Raw genomic sequence first — 26,605 nt, 5'->3', positions numbered from 1 at the left:
TTACTCGCGAAACTCGACAGGAGAAACAAGTTTGAATGGTGAAGCTTTCTTGAATATACACCGAAATTAATCACCGAACCCTAAGCCGAATATAATAATAATAATAATAATAATAATAAATATGATATTTAGAAATTTTATGTCTTACTATATTATCCTCATTTTTCCCTGTAAGTATTGCCTCACTTTCTGTTCAGACATGAACCCCCCCCCCCTCCCCCTTTGTCAAATCCTGGCTACGCCACTGGGTATATCGAACTTGGTTTGTTGTCTACTGAAAATCTATCTCAGCTGCTAGAGAGAGAAGATGGCGCTGCAGAAGCGGCCATATGGTTCCTAAACTGATGGAAAGCACCATCTATAGGGAAATTCTGATTTCATAATTCTAGACCTGGTAAATACTAATATTATCATCCCAGTCGGCAAAAAATTAAGGATGTCCTAGAGACGTCTTTGTGACATCCCTAAGACGTCTCTTATATAATAGGTTTTGGAAATCCTAGGGATGCATGCACTGAACGTCTTAGAGATATTAATTGGACTGACATAGGACGTCCTAGAAACATCCCAAGGAAGGTGATAGATATACGCAATCAGTTTTGTAACAAAGAATTCTTTTATTTTATTATTACATTACGTGAGCAAAACACTGTCTTGGAAAATCCCTGTACATATATAATTACAAAATTCATAACTTTGTCCCTAAACCTCTTGAGTTACAAATTAAATACTAATTTGTTGTGTGTCATCTCGCCTTAGATTGCATATGAAAGTTTCCATGAGTTAACAATCTTTTAATGGTCCATTTGTTAATACTATTAAATTTCAGGCATTTAAAAACAAAATAGAAAACTATTTTATATAGTTATGCATGTATGCATGAGCGATTAGGGTGATCCAAAAAATCGACTTTCGACTAGAGGACAGCAAAATATGACGTACATTACAGATTTTTTTGTTGGGAGAAGCAGTCATACTTTTCAATTCATCTAGCAAATACTATTTTTTCAATACTCCTCAAAGCAAATAAATACCAAGCAAGTTTTTTTTAAACTTTCATACCATAGATAGTAGTTTTCAAAAAGCACACATTTTCCTATTATCTGCATTTGGCTGAAACTTAGGAAGACATTTTTCCTATTATTTTCAATATCGGAAGGGGGGGAGCTACGCTGGCCTCTACTAAAAAGAATCATCATTCATTTTTGGATCACCCTTGTACCTTTTTTAATAGATATAAAATACAAAAATATGATATATAAAGCATTAATTGTGAACATGAAATAAATCGTATTATACACGGGGAACACATTTGGTTAGGAGCTGAACTTTTGTTATTCGCTGATTTAAAAATGTATTATATATTACATATTATATATTATTTTATTTTACCTATGTATATATTATTTTTATATTATTAAATTAACTTTATACAAAAATCTATAAAAATAAATCTATTTGACTTCTATTGTACACATATATTATACATCCTGCGCTTTCAAAAATGCAAAACAAGAGGAATAAAATAACGTTTCCATGCCAATTTTCTTTTTGGCGCAGCAAATAAAAAGTCGGGGTATTTATCAATTATTTTTTCCAGCAAAAATGTTTATGTTTTTTTCTTGAAATATTAGCGAAGAGTTTACATTTTTTGTTATAGGATATACATTAAAAATCATCATTTATCATATTCTATCAAAAATTTAAAATGTACCGTAGAAGCACGTAACTTCAGACATGTTTATTAACTTTGGACTTTGATCTTTTCTAACTTCTGGGAAACAGTGACAATATTAAAACTTTAAAAATATTTTTTTTATACAATCCGTAGATCATCAAAACAGTTAGGGGTGCCCCGAAGTAAAATTTCTGACAAATTTCGGGTAAAACATCCTGCGAAACCAGGAAAAACAAAGGTTACTAAAATAGCCTGAATGGGGGTTTCCTTTAACGGCGAGAGATCTTTACTTCCAGGAAGACGTTGTGTAAAAAACTATTCAGAGAAATCAGGAAGAATGTAAAAAGAAAAGTTAAATAAAATTAGGAATCTTCGCGGTTAAGCGAAAATATCAAAAAAGGACGAGCTGCAGTTAGACCCGATATAATTAATTATTATAATGATGACAGATGACAGGCTATACATCTAGTATGTTATTACCATCCTACGTTGCCTATAAATTGAAACATTCATGACCCACACAACTTGAAGGTGATATTAAAGAAGCTGCTTAGAATCGATCTATGCATCTACTTCCAAGGATGCAAAAAGACACCATTGCAACTTTAGGAAACGCTTCTCTGAATCTTGTAGCCGGCTTTAGAATCAGATGTATCATTATAGTGAATCTTAAGCTTTTTTCTTCGAAAGATTCAACAACAAGTTTCAGATCCCATACTTTGGACTGATTCATTCGTGATGGTTATTCAGCAAAAAAAGCTAGGTGCAAATGAAACTCAAACTAACAAGAAAAAACAATGGTTATAAAAGTGTTCCAGTCAAAGATCATCCAATCATCCAATTCAAATATCACTGAAAATCTTGGCTGTAGCTCAAAAAAGTGAAAGCAGTCTAGTAATTTGAATAGCGATCACGCAAAAGAAAATCATCTCGGAGCATGATGCAACTCCAGTAAATCAATTGAAGAATACTGTTTTTGACGAAGGGTACCTCCTGTTAATAGAGGGTATTGTATATTCAGATCTTTGTTTTTTATAGAAAGGACCGTATATATAGACTTTCAATAGGATCGTTCGGACTTATAAATGGATGTATTATGCTCGTAAAGGGCAGTTTATTCTAGACTCTGACACAAAGAATACATCTTGTCCTAAGCAAGTTAAGGAATATTACAAGTTCAACATAATTTTGGTGGCATCGGTGGGATCAGATAGAACAATTGTTCGTTAGCATTTGAAATCTGTTAAAGATTGCTGCGGAAAAATATGACCTCATTACCTATGAGAACAGAACCCAGAATCAGCTAGAAGAGGTATGACAAACAGCTAAACAAGCCCTAAGAGAAGCTTTAACCACGATTGACCCAGACAGAGGATTTGGTACCACGAAGAGTGAGGTCAGACGCAGAGACAGCACAAAAACAAATTATCGATTAACTTTGTTCAACACAATCCCTAAACCTAAACTATAACATTTCTGACGATCCTACCAGGATAGAATCACATGATTTTAATTAAACTGAGCTATTCTTTTTCGATCCTGAACTCCGGATTATTACCACGGCATAACCCGTCAAGAGAGCCAGTAGGAAAATAATCCATAAGAGGGTGTACATGTCACCCCCTATGGTATAAAAATTTACTTTTTCCGACTCCCCCCTCCCTTTGGAAATATTAGAAATACTAGAAAACAATAACCTCAAAATTAGAATATGTGCACCTAAAGCGAAAACAGAGATACAAGAGATGACTAGCGAATTTTATCGGAGTAATTTCTAAAACTTTGTTCCGAACTCTCTCAGAGTCTGACCTAAAACACATCAATTTTAAGTTCGACAAGTTGTAACACTGACAATAAAAATATAGCATCAGTATTGATTGACCACATGAAAATCCTCAAGCTACTTTCTCAACTGAATACTTAAAAATGAGAAAAGAAAACGAAAAAGAATTAGAAATAGCTCGAAGATTAGGTTAAATTGTAAATAAAAATACGAAGGATAATTTTGTAAATACTAAACTTATACGGTCCCTCTTTCGATCGATAAAAGGAATGAAGACATTGACACTTTCAAAGATTTTGCCATCAATGACAGTAAATATGAAATAGCACATACTCAAATCATGACATCCGCAATTCTGAAGAACACACTAGAAGAATTTGACCATCACAGAACTAGATATCATCTTGATAATGAAGAATGAAATTACCAACATATCCTCGACATTAGTTTACTTTCAGTAGCGATATTCTAAGGACTATTCACCTGTATTCTAGACATACCCGTCAAAGAGAAAGAAGAAGGATCCCTATAAAGAATTGTTCTTCTCCAGGAACAGAAAGGAAATCTTTATGTATCCATCACCCCTGGCCACGAATTAATTATAAAATTAATAATCTGAATAATAATTTCGTGATTTATTTCCCTTTAGAAGTGTCCATATACCTTTAAAAAGTTTAACGCCCTACAGAATTCGAACGGAATAGAACGTTCCGACAGATAAAAGAAATTACAAGTCTCCATCCACGCATCCAAATGAAAACATCAGGCAAGTAAAAGAAAGGCTAGCGAAAGAAAATATTAGAAAACACTTGTCTATTACAGAAAATCAAATGGGAAAAAATTTTTAGATAAATACCGACTCGCGGACTAGTAGAATATTATCGATATAGGGCAGGAAAAAGTCTTCTTTTTATGCTTTGATCTAGCAAACAGATTTTATCAAAACGATATGACAAAAGAAGATGCAGGGAAAGCCGATCACAATACACGAGACGGACATTATAAATATAACAGAATGCCGTTTTGTCTGAACAAGGAGAGAAGACCAAGACAAATCGCTTTAATTTTAAAGCCAGATAAATGAAAATATGTAAGACCAGTACTTTCTTATCTATAATTCGCTATAGCTAAAGATGAAATCAAAGTGAATCCTGAACGAACGAAAAATGTTTGAGATTATGCAAGACCAACGAATCCAAAACAATGTAAACAATTCTTGGGGCTTGTCGGATATTACAGAAAATATATACAGAATTTTTTAAAAACCATTGACTGAATTATTAAAGAAAAATAAAGATTTTAAATACACATAATCAGAAGAAAACGTCTTTAACGAGTTAAAAAACAAAACTAAAAAATCGCCGGTATTGCAGTATCCAAATTGGAATGAGGAAATTATTTAAAGTCAATTTGAAAAGTTTATGGGTAGGCTAAGTCTTTTAAATAATTAAGAAAACTGCGCTTCAGATTGCGTTCCGCGATATTTTATAAATGACTTCTTCAATATTTTGTTAATAGATCAGGATATCCTAATTAAATTTTTTTCAATGAAGGACAACCTGGAATGAAAAAAAAAGTTTTTAATTTTCAATGATACTATAGTATCCGAAGTGTAGGATTTTGTCACCTCACTTCGGACACTTCAAGTAATAAAAAATATACAAATAATGAATAACATATTTATCAATTAACACACCTTATGAACAGTAATGCAAAGTACTTGAACGATTTCCTAAATAATTTTCTTATAACTTTCTATTGTTTTATTGTAAAAAACTATAAAAATCTGTCCAAAGTTAGTTACTTCTACGGTCATATAAAGAAAGGATATAAGACTAAATTACAATTGACTGTGATGAAAGAGGAGTGGAAGGTGGAGGAGGTGGAGAAGGAGGGGTGGGATTAGGAGGAATTGATTGTACTTGAGTCTGTGGTTGAGGATTGAAAGAAATAGGTCGGTAGCTTTTCTCTTGGTTTGAAAAGGGTTGGATACCACCATTGAGGATAAAATCGCTAATAGGATTCCGTTGTTGTTTGATGGGTTCCACCGGTTTCTCTTGTTGTTCATTTTCTGAACTGGTATCAGCATCCTCATCCACGCTTCTCGTCGGACTAGTCGACCTAGTCGCAACTCATTTTTATTTTTTTTTCCAGCTTCGCTCAGCATAATTATTGTTATTTCCAAAACCAATCCAATCCAACCATCTCTCATTTCTTAGAAAACAGCAAATTTATGAAATCGAAGGTTCTTGTAAACCGCATATCATTTTTCTCTCCAAAACTTACTGTTTCCAATTCTTTATAAGTTTGATATGGGTATCCGTATTTCGAGTATTAGCAGAAAACAAAAATAAACCAAGAAGAAATAATACTTTTGAATAAAACGTTATTCAGAACAATTCAATGATGATTAAATTTAGAAAGCTGATCCTCGAGGTGAGAGAAAAACAGTTTCGAAAAAAGGAGAGGGTGGTGTGGATCATGATTAGTTCTTAATTGCGACCCACTTATTTATGCATTACATAGAGTAGCCCGCAAGGCGTTTAATTAGAAGCACTGTTTGTTTGGCTTTTGCTTTGTTTTAATGAAGCGTTATCTTGTTAGATGCTGACTAGATGTGTTAAGACTACTTACTTTTCGCCCACCTTAAAACCTGCATGGGATAAAAATCAAAAAGCCAATGATTATTCAACATACTATACATTCGGTATAAGATTTTTTTGCCTAAAATAATAGGCACGTACGACGCGAATAAGTTAAACTCATCCTTATACAAGAATAATAGCTGAAAACAATCTAAAATTTTTTCAACTTTGTTATCAATAATGCTTTAAATATTTCCCTATTGATATCACTTAATTGTACATTATTACTAGCCAAAATAGAGGACAACATGCAACATGCCGCATTGTTATGAAGGGGGTATTTCAAAAAGCATGTTTACTATTTGGCGCTCTGTAAAGCAGTCGGATTAAAACGAATTTTACACCAAATAATACATAGTATAAACTACAAACTTCCATTTTTTGTTGATGCAAAAATTAATTTAAATGGAAATCTTTCAAAAGTACGAATTTCATTAAAAGTTCAGTTTTCATTTAATTCAAATTTCAATTCGGCTGCTTCACTCTCCTTATCTGAAAAAATGTTGACACGTTTCACGAGAATTTTGTGTGCAAAACAAGAAATGCAGTGATTTTTTGGGCTCAGGTTTAAATTTCAGAATTATTGATAAGTTAGTCCTAGATTCCAAGAACAAGTAGTCAAATATTTTTGTATTTAGAAATGTTTTATAGGAGTAACGAAACTAACACTTAAAATTCTCGATTTACATAGTAAACAAAATATTTATCAAAAGTACGTATCTAGTTATCCCTTTAAAAAATGAGGTTCCTACCTAGAGCGAAGTGGTTTACTTTTGCTTCCGGTTTGTCTAGAGTGAGGTCTCGTATTTGGTTGCGATATCTCACTGTCACTACTTGCCAGTGAGGATCGCGCTGCGATAGCTCCATGAGCAAAATCTTTCCTGCAAAAAAAAAACATAATGTATCGTCATACACAATATAGCTTAAAAAACTTTATAAAAACTGTTAATTTCATACTCGCAAGAAAGAAAATAAAAAATTAATTACCTGTAGTTGTCAGACCTTGGTGTCGAATTGGCATGCACAGGCTTACTAGCATGGGTGTTGGCATCTACAAAAACGTGGGAACTTTTTGGAATATCATAGACGACTTTAGGATGGATAGTTGTTTGCTTGTACTCGATAGTATGAGAAGAAGAATCCACTGTACTGGGGGTCCAGTTGTAATACTTAGGTCTATAATCTTTGTACTCTCTGTGCTCTCGATTAGGATGATGTGGATATTGTTGTTGATGAGATGTTCTTGAATCGAGGGTCGTTCCTGATTTTCTGTGGTACTCTTCACTACTTGCACTATTTTTTCTAGCACCTGGCAGCTTTTCCAGAGGTGGCGATATTGGAGAAGATGCAGAAGACGACGGAGCTCCGTCTGGCTCTGCTCTCGATATCTGGGAACTATCCCAGATTGTTGGCAAACTACTGCAATTAAATGAAAGCAATTCACATGACGTAACGGCGTCTATATTAATTAGTTTTATAAATAAGTAACTAGTCCTCCTTGAAAATGTGTGAAATGTATATCCCCCTGTAATGAAGTGTAACAAAATATTTCTCCCCCCCCCCCCTCCCTGTCGCTGTACGTAATTTTTAGTTTCCAGAAATGTTTTGCTAGCTATTGCTCGTAGAATTAGAAAGGGTGACCGAAAAACATTTAAAACATCCTTGATCATTAATACAGTAAGACTCTTCTATAGCGCCGATTTTAGGACAGAGGGTGGACGGGAACTAATTCATTATAGCTAACTTCGCTTTTATTTGTTCACACCTGAGTGACAACTGCAAACCCCGCGCAGCTCCTGTTACACCTACCTGAGACGCGGCGTCGATTCTCGGAAGAACTATAGAAGGGAGGGCTACTGAAGAGTTTCACTTCATTTAAATACTAGCATTTTAATCTTGTAATACTTTTAACACAGAATCTTTCATTAACGGAATAAAACAGTATTTCAGACACAAATTACAATTTTTCAGATTTATTAATTTATTTTTAACAAAAAATGTAATTTCTACTATAAAAGATGAATTTTTAATAAAATACTTGAACTTTCCCCAAAATAACTACATTTTTAAAATACTAGTTAAATTGTCAAACTGAAAAGATGGGTTGCAAACTGAAAAGTGTCATACTTTATATTTCAATGAAAAATGACATTTATTTTTAAAAAAGGAAACGAAACTAGTGCATTTTGATCCAACAAAAATGAAATTCCAGCCAAGAAGATGATTTTTTTACAAAAAAAGAGAATTAACTACTAGAAAAGATCAATATTAAACAAATGGAAAAGTGACATTTTCAGCCAATAAATTAAGTTGAAGCCAAAAAAGGCGTTTCCTTTCAACAGTTAGATTTTCAACCAAAGACATGAGCCTCAATCAAAAAAATTAATTTAAAAAAATGTAGTTTAAATTTTTCATTACAAAATGAAATTTTTGCTACCACAGCTGAATTTTTAAATCAGAAAGATAAATTTGCAAAAAAATAGTTGAATTTTCATCCAAAAAAGATTTCAGTTGACTTTTCAATATCAAAATATAAATCTTGTAACAAAAAATAAGTTTGTACGTACAAATTGAATTTTCAATCCAAAACGAATTTTCATTCAACGAATTTTCATCCAACGAATTTTCATCCAAAAAAGATTCCAGTTGACTTTTCAATATCAAAATATAAATCTTGTAACAAAAAATAAGTTTGTACGTACAAATTGAATTTTCAATCCAAAACGATGAATTTTTTCAACCGGAAACATGTATTGTTGACAAAAAATTTGAATTCTACACCACATTGTTAAATCTGTATACAAGAAAGATGAAATTTGTACTAAAACAGATGAATTTTTTATATGAAACGAAAAACTTTTTTTTTAAGTTGAATTTTAATCTAGAAAAGATTTCAGTTTTTTTTAACACTAAAATATTAAATTAAAAATAAAAGTAAATTTTCTACGAAATATTTAAATATTCAACAGAACCGAAGAATTGGCATCCAAGCAGTATGACTTTTCAACACAATTGTTGAATTTTCGCACAAACAATTTCATTTTTATTTAGGAAAGATGAAATTTCTTCTAAAACAGATGAATTAAAAAACCTTTAAAAAATGGTCAAATTTGCATCCAAAGAAGATTACAGTTCATTGTCTAACACCCAAATAACAATTGTAAACAATAAATTCATTTTCTGCTAAGTAGTCGAATTTTCAGCCACAAAGCATTACTTTTTAACAAGATTGTTAAATTTTCAACAAAACAGTTGCATTTTTATTCAAGAAAAATGAAAATTCGACAAAAACAGGTAATTTTGAAATCAAAAAGACAAATTTTCAAAAAAAAATTTGGTTTTTCATTAAAAAATATTTCAAGCGACTTTTCAACACAAAAATACCTATTTGAAGCAAAAAGTAAACTTTCTAGGGAATAGTTTAATTCTCAGCAAAACAGTTTTATTTTTATCCAAGAAAGGTGCAATATTTCTGCTAAAAATATAAACTTTTGAATAAAAAAATACAAATTTTCAGAAAAAAGAGTTTCCATCAAAAAAAAAAATCTCAGTAGACTTATCAACAATAAACTATGAATTTAAAACAAAAGGTTAATGTTCCACGAAGAGAGTTGAATTTGAACCGAAAAGAATATCTTTTTAAGAAAATTGCCTAATTTTCAACCAAATAATAAAGTTTATAACTAAAAAGATGATTTTCAAGAAAATATTTTCGCGAATGTGCAAAAATTAAATAAATGAGCGAAACCCCCTCCCATATTGTAACAAATTGTTTTGCCCCCCCCCCCCTTCCTAGAGCTGTTATGTAATTTACGTACGGTCCCTATCAATCGGGCGAGGCACGTTACCCGCAGGGCATGCGAGGGACGCGGTGTATGCGTCGCATTGTGCGAGTGGCACGTACGTGCAAGGCTTATCTGTCACATAATGTTAGAGGCACGTACGTTCAAAGGCACATGTGTCGCATCTTGTGACAGGCATCTGCTTACACATGAAATGTTATTATAAACCCATTTTTTATTATAATAATGTGAATTATTATTATTATACAAATAAATAGGGTCAATAATTTCCTACAGAAAAAAATATGAAAAAAACTTGAAATACAAATTTAAATATTATGAGTATTTTTTTAATTTTCGGATGTTGAAAAACTAATTTAAATGTTTTGAAATTTATTTCACCATTATTAAATTAAAGAAAGTTTGGGATGGTATGGCGTAATCGCGTAATTTCGGTAAATTAACTCATGGGTTAATCACTATTCAATTCAGGTTTCTGAAGTGTCATGAATTCTGTTGAAATATTTAAGGGTATTTTTAAAGATTCCGAGAAATTTTTTATATATTTCAATGATTTGAAATCACTTTTAATATTTTAGGATTTTATGAGCTTTTCGAGCATTTCAAGATGATGAACATAAAATTTCACTAGATTTTATGATATTTTAGGGATTTCAAAAAATATATTTGCGCGAAGTGAGATATTTTCTGGAATTTAAAGGATTTGAAATATTTTAGGGAATATTAAAATATTTCAAGGATTTCGGAAGATTTGACACAATTTTACAGGATCTATAAAGTTTTAAGAAAATTTTTAACATTTCACAATGTTTAATAAAATTTGAAGAGATTTTTAATTATTTTTTGGAATTGATCTTAAGGATCAATTAATAAAATTATCGAAGGATTTCAAATATTTCAATGCATTAATGTGTTCAAGCGTTCTAACCAATTCTAAAGGATTTTAGAGATTTTAAGGGATTTCAAATATTTTAAAGTATTTTAAAAGGTTACAAAGAAATTTTAAATTGCTTCAAGTAATGTAAAGAAAGTTCAAAGCATATGAAATATTTTAGGATATTTTAAAAGATAATAAGGCATTTTTAAGAGCTTTATACATTCAAGAGATTTTCACATATTTTTTGCAACTCATTGGCAATGCATCCTGAATTGTTGTGAACTCTTTAGAATTTTTCTAAATTTCACTGAGTTTGATGCAATTTAAACAAGAATTATTTAATTCATCATGAAGTATTGAAAACTCATCTTAAATTCTTAGGCATTTCTTCGAATTCTTTTTAATTCTTTTTAATTTTTCTAAACTTATTTCAAACTTACTCAATTCAATTAATTTTTTTCATATGTGTGAATTATTATGAATTCTCTTTTTTTATGAATTTGATCGAATTCATCTTATTTCTTTTCAGCTTTTCTAAATTCACTCAAATTTTATCGTGATCAATTAAATTTTATTAAATGAAACAGTTTTTTCCAATTAATTTGAATTTTTTTAATTTAACTTGAATTGTTTCATATCTTTGTTTACTTCTTTGGATAAAAATTAGTAGGGTTTCAAAGATTTAAAGAGATTTAAAGTTTTTTAATCCACCTTGAACTCTTATAAATTCATTAGACTCCTCCTGAATTTCTTTAGTTTGTTTGAATGCTTACAAATTCACTCAGTTCTATTTAATTCAATAGATTTTTATATTTTTTATTTAATTGATCCTAAATTCTTTCAACTTCACCTTGAATTCTTAGGCAATTAATCAAAAGCTTATGCATTCCCTTGAATTTTGCAAAGCATATTTCAAATTTTCTGAATTCGATTAAGTTTTCTCATATTTTTAAATTGCTATGAAGTCATTTAATTTTTTCAATTCACCTTTAATTTTTATGCTTTTTCTCGAATTGTTCTCGCTTACATTAAATTCCTCTAAATTCATTCCAAGTTTACGAAAATCAGTGGAATTTTTTGATCTACAAATATTTTGCCCACTCGTTTGAATTCTTTTGAATATAACCTGCATAATTTTGAATTGTTCTGAATTTATCCTGAATTTATTACTCTTGGTGCTTATTAATCTTGGTGATTATTACTCTTGGAGATCCGTTGAAAAAGAGTGATGTCAAATTTCCGACAATTCTAATACTTTCTCAATCATAAATGATGAGACTGTAAGGACGCACTTGCGTGATCAGGTACGCCCACGTCATGCGGGTTTATCCATACGCATGCCTCGACCATGCGCTTTTCGTGCGCACATTTTGTTATTTGGGCAGTATACAAGAAATAAAGTATATAAATTCGTCACTGGTATTTGAAGTCAACACTTAGTACCTAATTAATAACAATAATGAAAGATAACGTAAGTCTTGCACTGCATAATAAAACAACTCCTCATCTTCGCAACTGCCGTAAAAATAAAAATAAAAAATTGCTTACCTCATATTTTCATCCATGCTATAAAGCCTCAACTGCTGTCTGATATTGGCCTTCTCCCTAGCCCTCTTCTGCTGAAATTCCTCCTCAACTTTTCTCATCGCCTCTAGCTCGTTTTTCCTCTGTCTTTCCTTAGCCTCTGCTTCTCTTGAAAGTCTATCGGCTAATCTTCGTCTCTCAATCTGCCTCACTGTAGACTGGAACGTAAACCTCTTAGGCTTTGAAGTTGCCACTCCCTTTCCACTATTATTATTATTCTTTTTATTATTAATATTATTCCCCCTATTTTCATCTTTTTTATCCTGCAGATTTTCCGGACCACGTTCAGGTGATACATTTGCGCCTCTAGCCTTATAGGAAATATTCTCACACGACTTGGAGTATCCTCTCGAGCGCAAAAACTTATCATCAGCATTAGCATAATCATCATCGTCCCTCAGCTTCCTGAACTTGGAACAATAATTCAGTGATCTTCTCGTATTGTTATTATATGGAAAATTTGTGTTTTTCTCCTCTTCGTTTTTCTTCTCACGAGACTGATTGTTCTCAATAAGATTCTGCTTGGCAGAACCCTCAGCTCCTGCTCTAATCGAATCAGGAAGATACATGACGTGACCACCAGAAGCTAAATAAGAAAAGGATGGAGGCATCATAATAGGAGCTTGAAAGTCTGATTTCTCTTGCTCGGCAATCTCTTGTTGTTCCTCGTCTTCATCGGCTCGGTGAGGTGCGTTAAAATCGTTGTATGCTATATTTTGATCCATCTGAGTGTGTTGTAAAGAAGTTGGTGCACTTGTTGACAAAAGCCAATTGTCATCAAGACAATCTACAACTGGTACTCGTTTTTTTTCGAGCTCCAGTGGAGAAAACCCTAAAGCTCCTGAAACAGAGCGTTTTAGTTTCTGGAGGGAATTAAAGGAGAAGATGTCCTTTGTCTTGGGTTCTGAAATATTATAAGGGAAGAGTCGGTGATTTTCTTCCCGAGGAAGAGATAAGGAGAAGACATGCGGTCTTGTGGAAAATTTCACAGGACTGGCGAAAGAAGGTGGCGGAGGCGAATCTAGACCAGCGTCACTGCTGGATTCTTCTCCTAAATCTTGCTGTGGTGTCCAGGCTACTGGTCTCAATAAGGGTATAGGTTTTACCCTGTTTGGTGAACTATTCACATCGATAGAATCTTCATTGGCAGCTCCGGCATCTCCCGATATTCCCGAATCACCAGATTTGTCATGGGAACTTCGGGGACCTTGGAGGGCCAGCAACGGCGGTGGAGGTCGGGAGAGGCGTTCTATTCGCTCTTCAAACATGACCTGTAATACATTAAAAATTCTAAAAAAATTATTTAAAATATGATTTTCAACCGAAGAAATAAATTTTCAGGCAAAGAGATCCTTTGAATCCTTTTTCATCATCTACAGAACATAACCCTAACACACTACATGAAAATCGCCCACATAGAAAAAAACTGGTTTTAAATTATGTTCCATGTTTCACCTTTCTTCTTGTTGAATAAAAAGATCAATGTATATCAATAAAATAATATTTACCGGTATTTCTTCACTGACTGTACTCATCGCTGGTCCGGGAGTTTCTAGTGCGGAGAGCAACCTCCAGGCGGCGGATGGTGAAAATCTCGGGATTTCCGGTTGCTTCTTAGGAAGTGTGGGTCGCAATTTCAAGGCTATGTCATCGATTTCGCTTTGAATTTTTTGCTAAAAGAATTAGAAAAGAATTCCAATTTTTATTAAAATCTCCATCAAGTTGTGAATGAATATGATAAATAATACATGTTTAAATTTCATATCTAAATTCCTCATGCTCACATCGTCATAGTCAATCATTAGATTATCTGTTTCAGGTCGTATTTGAATACGACTGCTTTCTCGATTTACTTCTCGAGATTCTTTGGTGAGAGAATCGTCCATGCCAAAATAAAATGTCTTTGGTTTCGAAACCGCCGCTGCGGGCACTCTATAAATAAAAGAATATATTGCATCATGATTAGAAATTAAAAAATTGGTCCTATAATGATTATATAAAGAAAAAAGTAAGTCTTACGGATTCCGACTTTTTTCTAGGTCCTCTTCTGTTTTCGATCCTCCTTTTTCCTTCTTTGCGGCTTCCCTCTTCTTCTCCATCTTGAAGTGCGATTCTTGCCACTCATCCTTGTTACTTTCTCGCCTTTCCCTGGAATTTTCCGTTCGTCTCCTCGGATCAAAATTCTCCTTGTCAATCCTCCTGATTTTCAAGGATTCAGGAGTACTCTCTCTCCCTGATCCTTGACCTCTAACTTCCATTTTCTCCCTCGAGGCATGCCTCGATGTAGATGTCGAAACTAAAGCGGGACTCTCAGAAGATCTACTCCTCGATCTGCCCTGCAACTTGCTGAATTCATTCCTTGTATTTAAATCAAGTTGATTTTTTTTATTTGCCTTCCACCGTCCCTGCTCGATGGCCGCCTCAGGTCTTTCACGAAGCGGCTTCCTGAAAATCCTGGCATCAGTTTCTTCAATGCGCTTTTCTCTCAATTTTGGGAAATTTGGGTTCGTGTATTGGAACCTATCTCGCTCAACGGAAAATGACCTTTCTTCATAAGATCTACTTTCTTCACTTCTTCTTTTCCTTCTCCTATCTTGGTTTACCCTCTTCTCATAGGAGCAGTTAATATCTTCCTTCTGCGATCGCGATATTTTGGAAAAATCTTGAAAACTCCGGTTCTTGCCAAAGAAAAGTTTTCTATCCATTGACGTAACAGCTTCTCCCACAGGAGCACCTCTTTCGAAATATTGAAGCTTAGTTCGAACTTTTTTAGCAACCTGCATCAACTCAGCTTGAAATTCAGGACTGCTCATGCTCCTCTGAAGAGTATTCTTTCCCTCCCAGATTTTATATCTTCTTCTGCTGTCCTCTCGGCACTGAGACCAGGAAGCAATGGTTTCCTCCTCCTCATCCTCCTCCTCCTCTTCTTCCTCCTCTTCATCGTCTTCCTCTATTTGCCGGGAACGACGCCTTTCATTCTCAGAAGAATCTCGACCCCGAGGTTGATGATGAAGAGCTGATGAAGAAGAGCCGTTCCAATTGACTTGAGTCCTTTTTGTCTCGGCGCGAGTCTTGAAGAGGCGAGACCTCCTTGGTGGAGGTGGTGGATGAATCGCTGAAGGGTCGGTTCTGCAACGTCCTCGGGAATTACGATCTTCACGATCCCGTTCCCACTTGATAGAATCAGGAGAGGATCCATCCTCGGTACCGTTCGCCGCTGGTGGCGGTGGTGGCGGTGGTGCTTTGTACTTCTTCTTCGAGCGGTAACGGCTCTCTCGTTCTCGTCCTCGCTCTCGTGCGTCACGATGATCAGGATTGAGCCGGAAGTCAGTACGCCGGGTCTCAGGTTGTTCCTCGTGGCTGACAAGTGAATGTCTGTCAAAGAAAAGAAAATGCTTAACATCAGACTTAAGTGGATGAATACATTATTAGGCATTATGTTCTTATGTTAATGGCCAATCGAATTTTTTTTTAATTTTTGTATTTTAAAAATATTTTTCAAAATGTGTATATTAAATATTCAGACCGATGACACTAGGAGCGGTTCTATGCCAGTTTTGTTGAAAGTGTTGGAAATATTTCAAGGAATTTAAAAATATTACAATTTATGTCAACATCTTCCAAGGGAATTTATATAGGATTTCTAAAGATTTTAATTATTTTTTAAAAAAGTACAAGGCATTGAAACGTTTTAGGAAATTTAAAACGATTACTTTCTGTAATTTTTTTGAATTTTGGAAAAGTTGGAAAGATTCCATATAGGATTTATAAGATTTTAGTAAAATATAAAACATTTTAAGATTTTTCTTTCAAAGGGTTTCAAAGCTGCGATTCTTCCCGAAAAGAGAAGAATAATAGAGAAATACAATTTCTTCAATGAAATTTATATAATTACAATAATTAATTCACTGGAATTTTAAAACGAAAAAGATAGGTTTTCAACCAAATTGTTGAATTTTCCACAAAACACTTGAATTTCCAACCTGCAACGATGAATTTTCGACCAAATGGTAGAATTTTTAAACCAAAGTGATTAAACTTTAACCAAAAATAGTTGCATTTTAAACCAAGTAGTTGAATTTGTAAAACAAAAATACGGTTTTTCTAAAAAACAGTTGAATTTTGGAATCCAAAAGGTCGAAATTTTTATTCTAAACAGTTAAATTTTCCACGAAACTATTAAATTTTGAACAAAATGATTTTTAGAAAATCAAGGAGATAGTAGCATTGTTACAAAATAAATAATTTTTCAAAAAATAGTGAATTTTCAACTAAAAAAATTAATTTTCAACAACAAAAAATGAAATTATTCAATGAAGTATTTGCATTTTTAACCAAAAATGATCAAATTTCTATCCAAAGAGATGCATTTTCAAACCAAAAAGACGAATTTTTAACAAAAGAGTTGAATTTTCGATCAAAAAGATTTTTCAATCATGCGTTAAAAATTTAAACAGAATTGTTGAATTTTTAAACAAAAACAGAAAATTCTCTAACGAACAGTTGAATTTTCAATACAAAAATATGTATTTTCAACCAAAAATTTATTTTTTAAAGAAATAGTTTAATTTTCTACAAAAATACTAAAATTGCCAACCCCCAAAAAAAATTAATTTTCCAAAAACCATTTCATTTTTGGGATCAAATCAAATTTTCCTACTAAATAGTTGACTTTTCGAGGTAAAAAGTATTTTTAACTAAGTAGTTTAATTTTCAACTAAAAAAATCAACTTTGAGTAAAAAAGAACAATAGTTTAAATTCCAATTGAGAAAATTGATTATTAGCCAAAAAACGAGTTTTCAAACAAAACAGTTTAATTTTCAACCAAAGAGATGCATTTTCACCTGCGAAAATTAATTTTATCAAATGAACTTTTAACAAAGCAACTAAACTTTCAACAAAATGGTTGTATTTTAAATTTAAAAAAAAAATAATTTTCTACGCACAAAAAAAAACGAATTTACAACAAAATAAATAAATTTTCAACCTAAATTTTTAAATTTTAACTAAAAACTATACATTTTCAACTATTAATGGAATGGTTAAGTTTTTACTTGAAAGAATAATAATTTACAACTAAAAAGAACGAATTTTAAACAAAATTGTTGAATTTCCAAATAAAAACGATCAATTTTCGACCAGAAATATAACAGTGGACTTTTCAACCAAAAAGAATAAACTTTTAACGAAAAAAGTAACTAAGTTCGCGTTTAGGCAAAAAATAAAGAAAAAAGTGCATTTTCTCAAAAACGGGAAAAAGTCATAAAACGTTGGCGACCCATAAAAACTTTTAAGGGGGCAGCAGCATTTTGAATGTCAAAAAAGTTCAAATTGGACCCGCTGGCCCTTCTATTGTTAAAAAAAAATTAAAGACCTTACTGATTTGATTTTTTTCTTCACATTTCTATTTATTTATTAGTGTTTATTCATATGCTAAAGAAATTACGAATTAAAATCTCTGAAACAAATTTAATTTTAATGAAAAAGACTTTATGAATTCTGAGTTCAGAGTAGGAAATAATTCTTTTTATCACAATGTTTAATCTCTTCTCATTTGAATATGTATATAATTTAAAATACGCGCGCTAACAGTAATCAATCGGGTTGCTGGCGCGACGCAAGCGCAGTTGAAAAAGTGTAATGTAGTTTTTGAAAGACTCGATATATTACATTATATACCTCAAGTCGGGTTCGCTTCCGAATCTCTTCAGATCAGAGCAGATCTCGTGATCTCGATTTCTAGCATCCTCTTCAGTCCGCCTGTTTTCGCAATAGGAGATACGGTTCTGATTCTGACAATGATGACTTCGAAGGTATTGCTGATGATGCTGATGGTAGTGGTCGCTAGCTCGAGACTGACTAAGGTTTGAGGTCGAAGAGCTTCTGTTTCTAGATGCTTCTTGCTAACCGGAAACAAAACAAGGGGAATCGTAAGATCTGGCATCTAGATCAATCTAGTTCAATGTAGATCTTTCTATAGCTATTAAAACAAATACACTGTAGTCCCTCTTTAAAGGGACTTTCGGGGGTACCCTCTATGACCTTCACAGTAAATCGGGACTCTTCAAACCGTTCTTCTTGCTTGTGGCGACTAATAGTGCCAAACCGTAAACTGCGCAACTCCACTGACCTTGCAAGCACTTCTCTGTCGCCCAACTGGACCACCTTATCTGGTATATCGAAATCCGGTAAAGCGGGACTCCAGTGTATATGTATTTTGAATAATTTGCGTCAACGAAATAATAAGTGACCGAGGCAATGGTCCGATGGATAACCAGAGATGATTCTCCTGGATAAGAAGCTAACTCTGATTCCTGATGATTCTTATCAAATCTAGTATTACATTTTTCGAATCTATAAACCAATATCGCATATTTTGACCCTCTCTAAAAAAAACGTAAATATAGAGTCGACATAAATTAGTCGAGTGGCGACCTTAGACTCTGGAAAACCGGTTAAACTCAAGAGGTGGTTTTTTGCAGTTTTCATCTTCCCTGGCCAAATGTCCAGGTAATTGCGAGTACTTCTAATAAAGACAAATGCAGTCGCGGATAATCACTGGTTGTGATTATATTATATTTTCAACCAAAAAGATTAAATTTTGACTAAGAAAATTAATTTTTTACCATAAAGAACGATTTTTTAACCAAATTTCTATGACAAAGATTAATTTCTTACCAAAAATGAAATAGTTGAATATGCAGTTGAAGAAGTAATTTTTTAGCTGAAATGATGAATTTTTATTTTTAAAAAATGAATTATTAACTAGATAGTGGAATTTTGAAAACATAAAATTAACGTTCTACCAAAATATGATAATCTTCAACAAAAAACATGAATTTTTAACTAAAAAGGGTAAATTTTCAACTAGAAATGAAACAGTTAATTTTTTTTAACGAAAACATTCATATTTATAAAAAGAAGAAGAGAAACTTTGTTCAACAAATGATATAGTTAAATTTACAATTCAACAATTAATTTTTAAGGAAAAATGTACTAGTTAAAATTTCTACCAAGCAAAGTTTTGATTTACAATCAAAAATAGTTGAATTCTGCCTAAAATATAAAAAAAATATAAAATTTCTACCTAAAAAGATTATTTTACAACGAAGAAACATTTTTCAGTTAAGAAAGAACTAAAATTTAAACAAAATTGTGGAATTATCAACAAAAAATTATTTTTTAACCGAATAGGTGAATTTTTAACTCAGAACTTCGAATTTTCAATTAAACAAGATTAATTTTAATAAATATATTTATAATTTATATATTAAGGTATAATGATTTATATCTGGATTAAAGCTCATTTTTGATATTTAGAAAATATTAGGTTAGGAATCTGAAATTTTTTATAAGAAAAAGCGTCAACAAGAAAGGGTTTCGTAGCTTAAGGTTTTTATTTTTTAAGTCCTATGTCAATTTTAGGTCACATGACAAATTTGGGCCATATGTCATTTTTTGGTACTGTATCTATTTTGCGTCCTATGTCAATTTTCTTACCTAAAATATTTTTCGGATCTTATGTCCTTTTTGATTAATATTTCAATTTTGGGCCTTACATAATTTTTGGGTGATGTCGAATTTGGGCCTTCTGTCTGTTTTGCGCTCTTTGTATATTTGGACCCTATGTCTATCTTCGTACGTGTGGCAAGTTTGGGTCCTGCATTATTTTTTGAAACTGTCAAATCTGGGCCTTATGCCATTTTGGGCCTTATTCGAATTTCGGGCCCTGGGTCAAGTGTGGATCGTGCGCCACATTTGGGCCACATATCAATTTAAAACTCTATGTCAAATTTGGGCCATGTGCCAAAGTTGGGCCTAATTTCAATTTAGGTCTTATGACATTTTTTTATTATATTTAAGTTTTTTGTCCTATGTCAATTTTGAGCCCTCCATTAATCGTGGGCCTTTTTTAAGTTTTGCGCTCCTTGTACATTTGGGGTCCTATTCCTATATTCGAACATATAGCAAATTCGGGTCCTATATCGATTTTGGAGCATATGCCAAATTTTGCTCCTAGGTCTTTTTTGGGCCCTACGCCGATAAAGGGTCCAGTACATATTGCGATTTATGTGTCCAATTTGGGCCCCGTGTCGGTTTTGGGTCCTATATCAATTTTTGGTCCCGTGTCAGATCACTATTCCAATTTTGGGTCCTATGTCCACATTGAGTAGTATGTCAATTTTCGGTCCTGTGTCAGTTTTGGGCCCTAAGTCCATATAAGTCCATAAAAGGAAATTGAAAACGATGAAGATTTTAAACGAATGAACTTTTCTACCGGTTAAATAATTATAATAGTTAAACAGAGACTGGACCTTAACTTTTGATCCATTGCACTATTCATGGAAGAGATGATTTTTGACTCAACTTTGCTCTTTCTGGATCGGGATGAGATTAAATAATATCCGAAATAACGTTAATGATTGGATAGAATTTATTTCTTTAAACTAGCCCTGCGGTTAAACGGTAAAATGATTCGAATTGTCAAACCGTTGAGCCGGTCAAGCGGGGAAGAGTATAGTTAGATCGCGCATGATTGTATGGCATCGGCTCGCATCAGTGCGTTGTACACTTGCTCCTACTTGTTCGAGGGAATGAATCGTGCTCTCAAGCTTTCAGCGACTCCCCCCACCAGCCTACCTTATTATGGTCGTGCGGAAGCGTGAGTGCCGAAGGTCTACGACCACTTATGGTGCCACCGTTGTGAATGATGCTTCCATTATTGGTGGCTCGCAGCCTCTGATTGGATGGCTCCGGCAGCACTTTGTGCCCCGGGGGTTGAGAGTGGTGCCTCGCCAGTTCTCGCGGAAAGGAATGCGTCCATCCACGACCCATCTCCGCACATAATAGATCATTGCTTGAGCCCTGCTGCTGCTGCTGCTGCTTCTGCTGTTGCTGTTGCTGCTGCTGTTGCTGCTGCTGCTGCTGATTGTGGTGATGGGAACTGCCACTATTTCCCATTTTCAAGCTGGTCCCTCGTCTCTATTGTTGACTGCACCACAGGAAGGGAACATCATCTTTCTCGTGTCTGAAATCAGCAAACGGACTTACGATTATTACGAGTCTGTTCATCTCAACGCACATGTCATAATATTTTAAAAAGATCACAATAATTTTCAAAGATTTCACAATCTGAAAACATTATTATACAAATTTGAAATATTTCATAATCTTCCAATATTTTGCAAATATTTTTTATCTTTTTCAAAACTTCACGGCCTTAAGTTATTTCAAAATGATTTAAAAAGATTTAACAATCTTAAAAAATTCCAAAAGATTTCACAAAGATTTTTAAAAATCCCAAAACATTTCGCAACTTAAAAAAAATGATAATCATAAAAGATCTCAAAAGGATTTAAAAAGATTTCACAACCTCAAAATATTTCATAATCTTAAAAGATTCCATAGGGATTTCAATAGATTTCAAAATACTTCACAAGCATTTAGAAAATTTTTACTAGAATTGCAAGAGATTTCATTCGCTCAAAACGTTTCACAATCTCAACAGATTTCACAATCTTAAAATATTTCATAAGATATTAAAAGATTCAACAATATGAAAAGATTTCACAAATATTTCAAAAGATTTCACAATCTCAAAAGATTTTATCAATATTGCAAAAGATTTTACAATCTCGAAAGAATTCATAAAAATTTCAAAAGAATTTAAAAGACTTCGCAAATAATTCAAAAGATTTCACAAATATTTCAAAAGTCAAAAGATTTTATAAAGATTTCAAAAGATTTCACAGATATCAAAATATTTCATTAATATTTTGAAAAACTTCACAATCTCGAAAGATTTCATAAAAATTTAGCAAATAATTCAAAAGAATTTTAAATTGTTTCAAAATATTCCGTAATTATTTGAGAAGATCCTACAATTTGAAAAGATTTCACAATTTTTTTTTACTTTCAGAAGATGTCACAACAATTTTAAAATATTGCAAAAGATTCCAAAAGATATCACAATCTCAGAAGATTTTACAAAAATTTTAGAAGATTTCAAAAGTATTCGCAAATATTTCAAAAGATTTCACAAATATTTCAAGTCAAAAGATGCTATAAAGATTTCAAAAGATGTCGCAAATATTTTAAAAGATTTCTAAAAGTTTTAACAATCTCTAAATATTTCACAAATATTTCAAAAGATTTCAAAAGATTTTACAATCTCAGAAGATGTCAGATATTTCAATTCACAATGTTAAAATATTTCAAAAAATTGCAAAAATTTTAACAATCTCAAAAGATTTCATAAATATTTCAATGAATTTTACAAATCTTCCGAAATATGTCACCGTCTCAAAAGAATTTATAAAGATTTCAAAAGATTTTACAATTTCAGAAGATTTCACAATCTCGAAATAATTCAAAAGATTTCGAAATTTTTAACAAACTTAAAATATTTCACAAATATTTCAATAGATTCCGCAAATATTTCTAAAGATTTCACAAATATTTCGAAAGATTTTACATCTCAGATGATTTTACAATTTTAGAAAATTGTACAATCTTAGAAGATTTCATAAAAATTTCAAAACTTTTCAAAAGACTTCGCAAATATTCCAAAAGATTTCACAAATATTTCAAAAGTCAAAAGATAATATAAATATTTTAAAATCTTTTGAAATAGTTCACAAATATTTCAAAAGATTTCGCAAATTTTAAAGGATTTCCAAAGATTTCACAAATATTTCAAAAGATTTCAAAAGATTTTACAATCTCAGAAGATATCAGATATTTCAATTCACAATGTCAAAATATTTCAAAAGATTGCAAAAATTTTAACAATCTCAAAAGATTTAAGAAATATTTCAATGAATTTTACAAATCTTTCAAAATATTTCACCGTCTCAAAAGAATTCACAATGATTTCAAAAGATTTTACAATCTCAGAAGATTTCACAATCTCGAAATATTTCAAAAGATTTCAAAATTTTTAATATTCTCAAAAGATTTCACAAATATTTCAAAAAGATTTCAAAAGATTTCACAATATCCAAAGATTTCACAGATATTTTAAAATATTTCACAAATATTTCAAAGGATTTCAAAAGATTTTACAATCTCAGATGATTTCACAATTTCATGAAATTGTACAATCTCAGAAGATTTCATAAAAATTTCAGAACATCTCAAAAGACTTCGCAAATATTTCAAAAGTCAAAAGATTTTATAAAGACTTCAAAATATGTTGAAAATATTCCAAAGTTGTATGCAAATGTTTTAAAATATTCAACATTTTTAACAATGTTAAAAGATTTCAAAACTATTTCAATTCACAATCTCGAACTATTTCAAAAGATTGCAAAAATTTTAACAATCTTAAAAGATTTCACAAATATATTTCAATAAATTTTACAAATATTTCGAAATATTTCAACGTCTCAAAAGAATTTACAAAGATTTCAAAAGATTTTACAATCTTAGAAGATTTCACAATCTCGAAGTATTTCAAAAGATTTCAAAATCTTTAACAATCTCAAAACCTTTCACAAATATCTCAATAGATTATGCAAATATTTCCAAAGATTTTACAAATATTTCAAAATATGTCAAAAGAATTCACAATCTCAAAAGAATTTAGAATCTCGGATTATTTTACAATTTTAGAAAATTTTACCATATCGAAGTATTTCAAAATATTTCAAAAATTTTAACAATGTCAAAAAACTTCACAAATATTTCAATTCACAATCTCGAAATACTTCAAAAGATTGCAAAAATTTTAACAATTTCAAAAGATTTTACAAATATTTCGAAATCTTTCATCGTCTCAAGAGAATTCACAAAGATTTCAAATAATTTCAAAATATTGAAAACGATTTCGCATAAATTATCAAATATTGCAAAAGATTTCAATAAATTTCACAACCCCAACCGAGTTTACAGTCTCAGAAGATTTTGCAATATAGAATATTTTACAATTTAAGAATATTTCACAATCACAGAAGATTTGACAATCTCAAAATATTTCGCAAAGATTCGCAAAGATTTGAAAAAATTTCAAAAAACATCTAAAGACTTAAGACCCGCAATGCATTAAACTTTTGTCTACCATCAACATTAACATAAATATACAAATAATTACCTTAAAATAAATCATTACGACTTGAACTATTTTTTCATTGTTTAAACTCAAATTTTCCTTATAAAATTTGGTCCAATAATTAAAATATAAGACTAAGAAGAAATTTTCAAACTGACAGTATACCTAGAACATTCTTAACGCTCTGATTAGCGATTAACCCATTTAACTCTCCATAATGAGTTCTAAGATATTTATCAAAAAAACAATTAAACTGCATGACGAGAAAACTGTCACAACATGCTTTACACATTTTATTTAAATGTCTCTGTACCCATTTACAGTTACCAAAGTAGATAGACAGAGAAGTTTTGCACAACGAAAACTACCTGACCGACATCGAGAACATTCGACAGTTGTAGTGGTTTGTGTCCATGCTAAGTTTCTAGAATGTTCTATTTAACGTCGTAAAATGATATTGCGCATATGTGAGTTACAAATTTTGCGGAAATAACTTAAAGGTAAATTATTATTCTAATTAGTATAGTTATGAGAAAAAAGTATGATTTATAGCCTCCTTATAAGAAGCAATAAATTCTTGTTTTTCTCATAACTATATTAACTGAAATAATAAATCATTTAAAACGAATTTACGCAAATCTCGTTACTCGAAAATGCACAATATCATTGTATGACGTCATTCGAAATATTCCAGAAACTTAGCATGTACGCGGATCAATCCTACAATGGTATTGTGCAATTTTGAGTTACGAATTTTGCATAAACAACTGCAAGGCCATATATAATCCTTGTTTTCATCATAACTATACTAATTGAGAAAATATATAACCTTCAAGTTGTTAAAGCAAAATTCGATAATCATAATTGCACAGTATCATTGTATAACGTTAACCAGAAAATTCTAGAAACTTAGCACGGACATGAACCACAACAGCTCTAGAATATTCTCGATGTCGGTAATGTAGGTTTCGTGGTCCAGAACCATACATATCAATTACATATCAATTGATGATATTTTACTGACCTTTTGCGCGATTAAAAATTTCTCTGAAATAAAACGAATACAAGCCGGTCGGGGTAGAAAGTCAAATTATGACTTTCTACCCCGGCTAGGCATCACATCAAGTAGGAAGCGGAAGCCTCCACGAAACCTGTTTCGGTCCGAGATCGCGAATGAAAAGAATTTCGGTCAAATTAAGTATAATTGACCTCGGAAGCCTGATTCTGGTTCCACTCTCACCACACTCCCTGTTCAATCGAACCCGTCGACTTCACTTTCTTCTTCGCGTATGAGGAACATGGGAGACGATTTCGCGACCTCGATTTCGAGAAAACTAAAGTGTTAAAAAAATCCACTACATGTAATGTGGTATGTGTTTTTTTGCCCATTATTATATTGTTACTTTTACAAAGGGGCCGGTCAAAAAAGCATCATACTGGCTCGGGGGAGGGGGGGGGCAGAACTCCTTAGACTAACAGTATATACTGGTATATCCCATTTATCTCACAGGTTGCCCCAGGGATATTTCAGATTGTCACAGGATTTCTTTTTGGTTGAAAATTAATTTTTTTAAATGAAAATTAATCTGTTCTATTTCGGTTTAAAAATTGATCTTTTTAGTTTGAAAATTCTACTATTAAAATTTGTATTGAGAATTCACGTTTTTTGGTTAGAAATTAAAAAATTTGCTTGAAAGTTAAACTACTAAGTAAAAATTCATTTTATTGTTTCAAGATTTAACTATTTTGTTGGAAATTAATTATTTTTAACCGAAAAGTTCACCATTCTATTAATGGTTACAAATTGGTCGGTTTTAGTTGAAAATTTCAAAATTTTAGTTGAAAAATATATTTTTCTGTGGTATTTTATAGCAAATTCGACTTTTTTGGTAGAAAATTAATCGTCTTTGAAAATGTATCATTCTTAGTTTAAAATCCAAAAATTTGGTTTAAAATAAACTATTTTGTTGAAAATTCATATTTTCGGTTTGAAAATTTAACTGCTTTGTAAAAAAAAGGTCTCTTGGCTTAAAAATTATACTGAATTGTTGAGGATTGATCTTTTTTGGGTTATAAACTCTGATTTTCAAAAAATCTAATATTCGCATATTCATATTCAACTCAAAATTGAAGAATTTCAAAAAAATTAACTGTTTTTTTTTTAATTTCATATTTTTGGAATGAA

The 26,605-nt window shown here is 31.9% G+C and overlaps 1 protein-coding gene across 2 annotated transcripts in view; it reads right to left on the bottom strand.

The window, feature by feature from the left end:
- Positions 1 to 597: 597 nt before the first annotated feature.
- Positions 598 to 26,605, bottom strand: part of LOC117172878 (serine/arginine repetitive matrix protein 2-like) — an 84,401-nt gene continuing 58,393 nt past the window's right edge. Inside the window, exons 2-10 of one of the 2 annotated variants that reach the window (XM_033361152.1) lie at positions 21,012 to 21,399; positions 18,051 to 18,274; positions 14,390 to 15,745; positions 14,155 to 14,302; positions 13,879 to 14,043; positions 12,335 to 13,641; positions 7,094 to 7,525; positions 6,859 to 6,987; positions 598 to 5,582 (exon numbers count right to left, since the gene is read on the bottom strand). In XM_033361152.1, the coding sequence (XP_033217043.1) occupies positions 5,297 to 5,582; positions 6,859 to 6,987; positions 7,094 to 7,525; positions 12,335 to 13,641; positions 13,879 to 14,043; positions 14,155 to 14,302; positions 14,390 to 15,745; positions 18,051 to 18,274; positions 21,012 to 21,332 (4,368 nt within the window). In that variant the 5' untranslated portion in view covers positions 21,333 to 21,399 and the 3' untranslated portion in view covers positions 598 to 5,296. Of the gene's footprint in view, positions 5,583 to 5,987; positions 6,115 to 6,858; positions 6,988 to 7,093; positions 7,526 to 12,334; positions 13,642 to 13,878; positions 14,044 to 14,154; positions 14,303 to 14,389; positions 15,746 to 18,050; positions 18,275 to 21,011; positions 21,400 to 26,605 lie in introns of those variants that run through there. The other variant, XM_033361153.1, reaches the window with a different exon arrangement.

Source organism: Belonocnema kinseyi, chromosome 5 (assembly GCF_010883055.1).
Source record: "Belonocnema kinseyi isolate 2016_QV_RU_SX_M_011 chromosome 5, B_treatae_v1, whole genome shotgun sequence".
Lineage (NCBI taxonomy): Eukaryota > Metazoa > Arthropoda > Insecta > Hymenoptera > Cynipidae > Belonocnema > Belonocnema kinseyi.
Note: the sequence above shows the minus strand (reverse complement) of the source record. Positions and strands in the feature narration are given on the sequence as shown.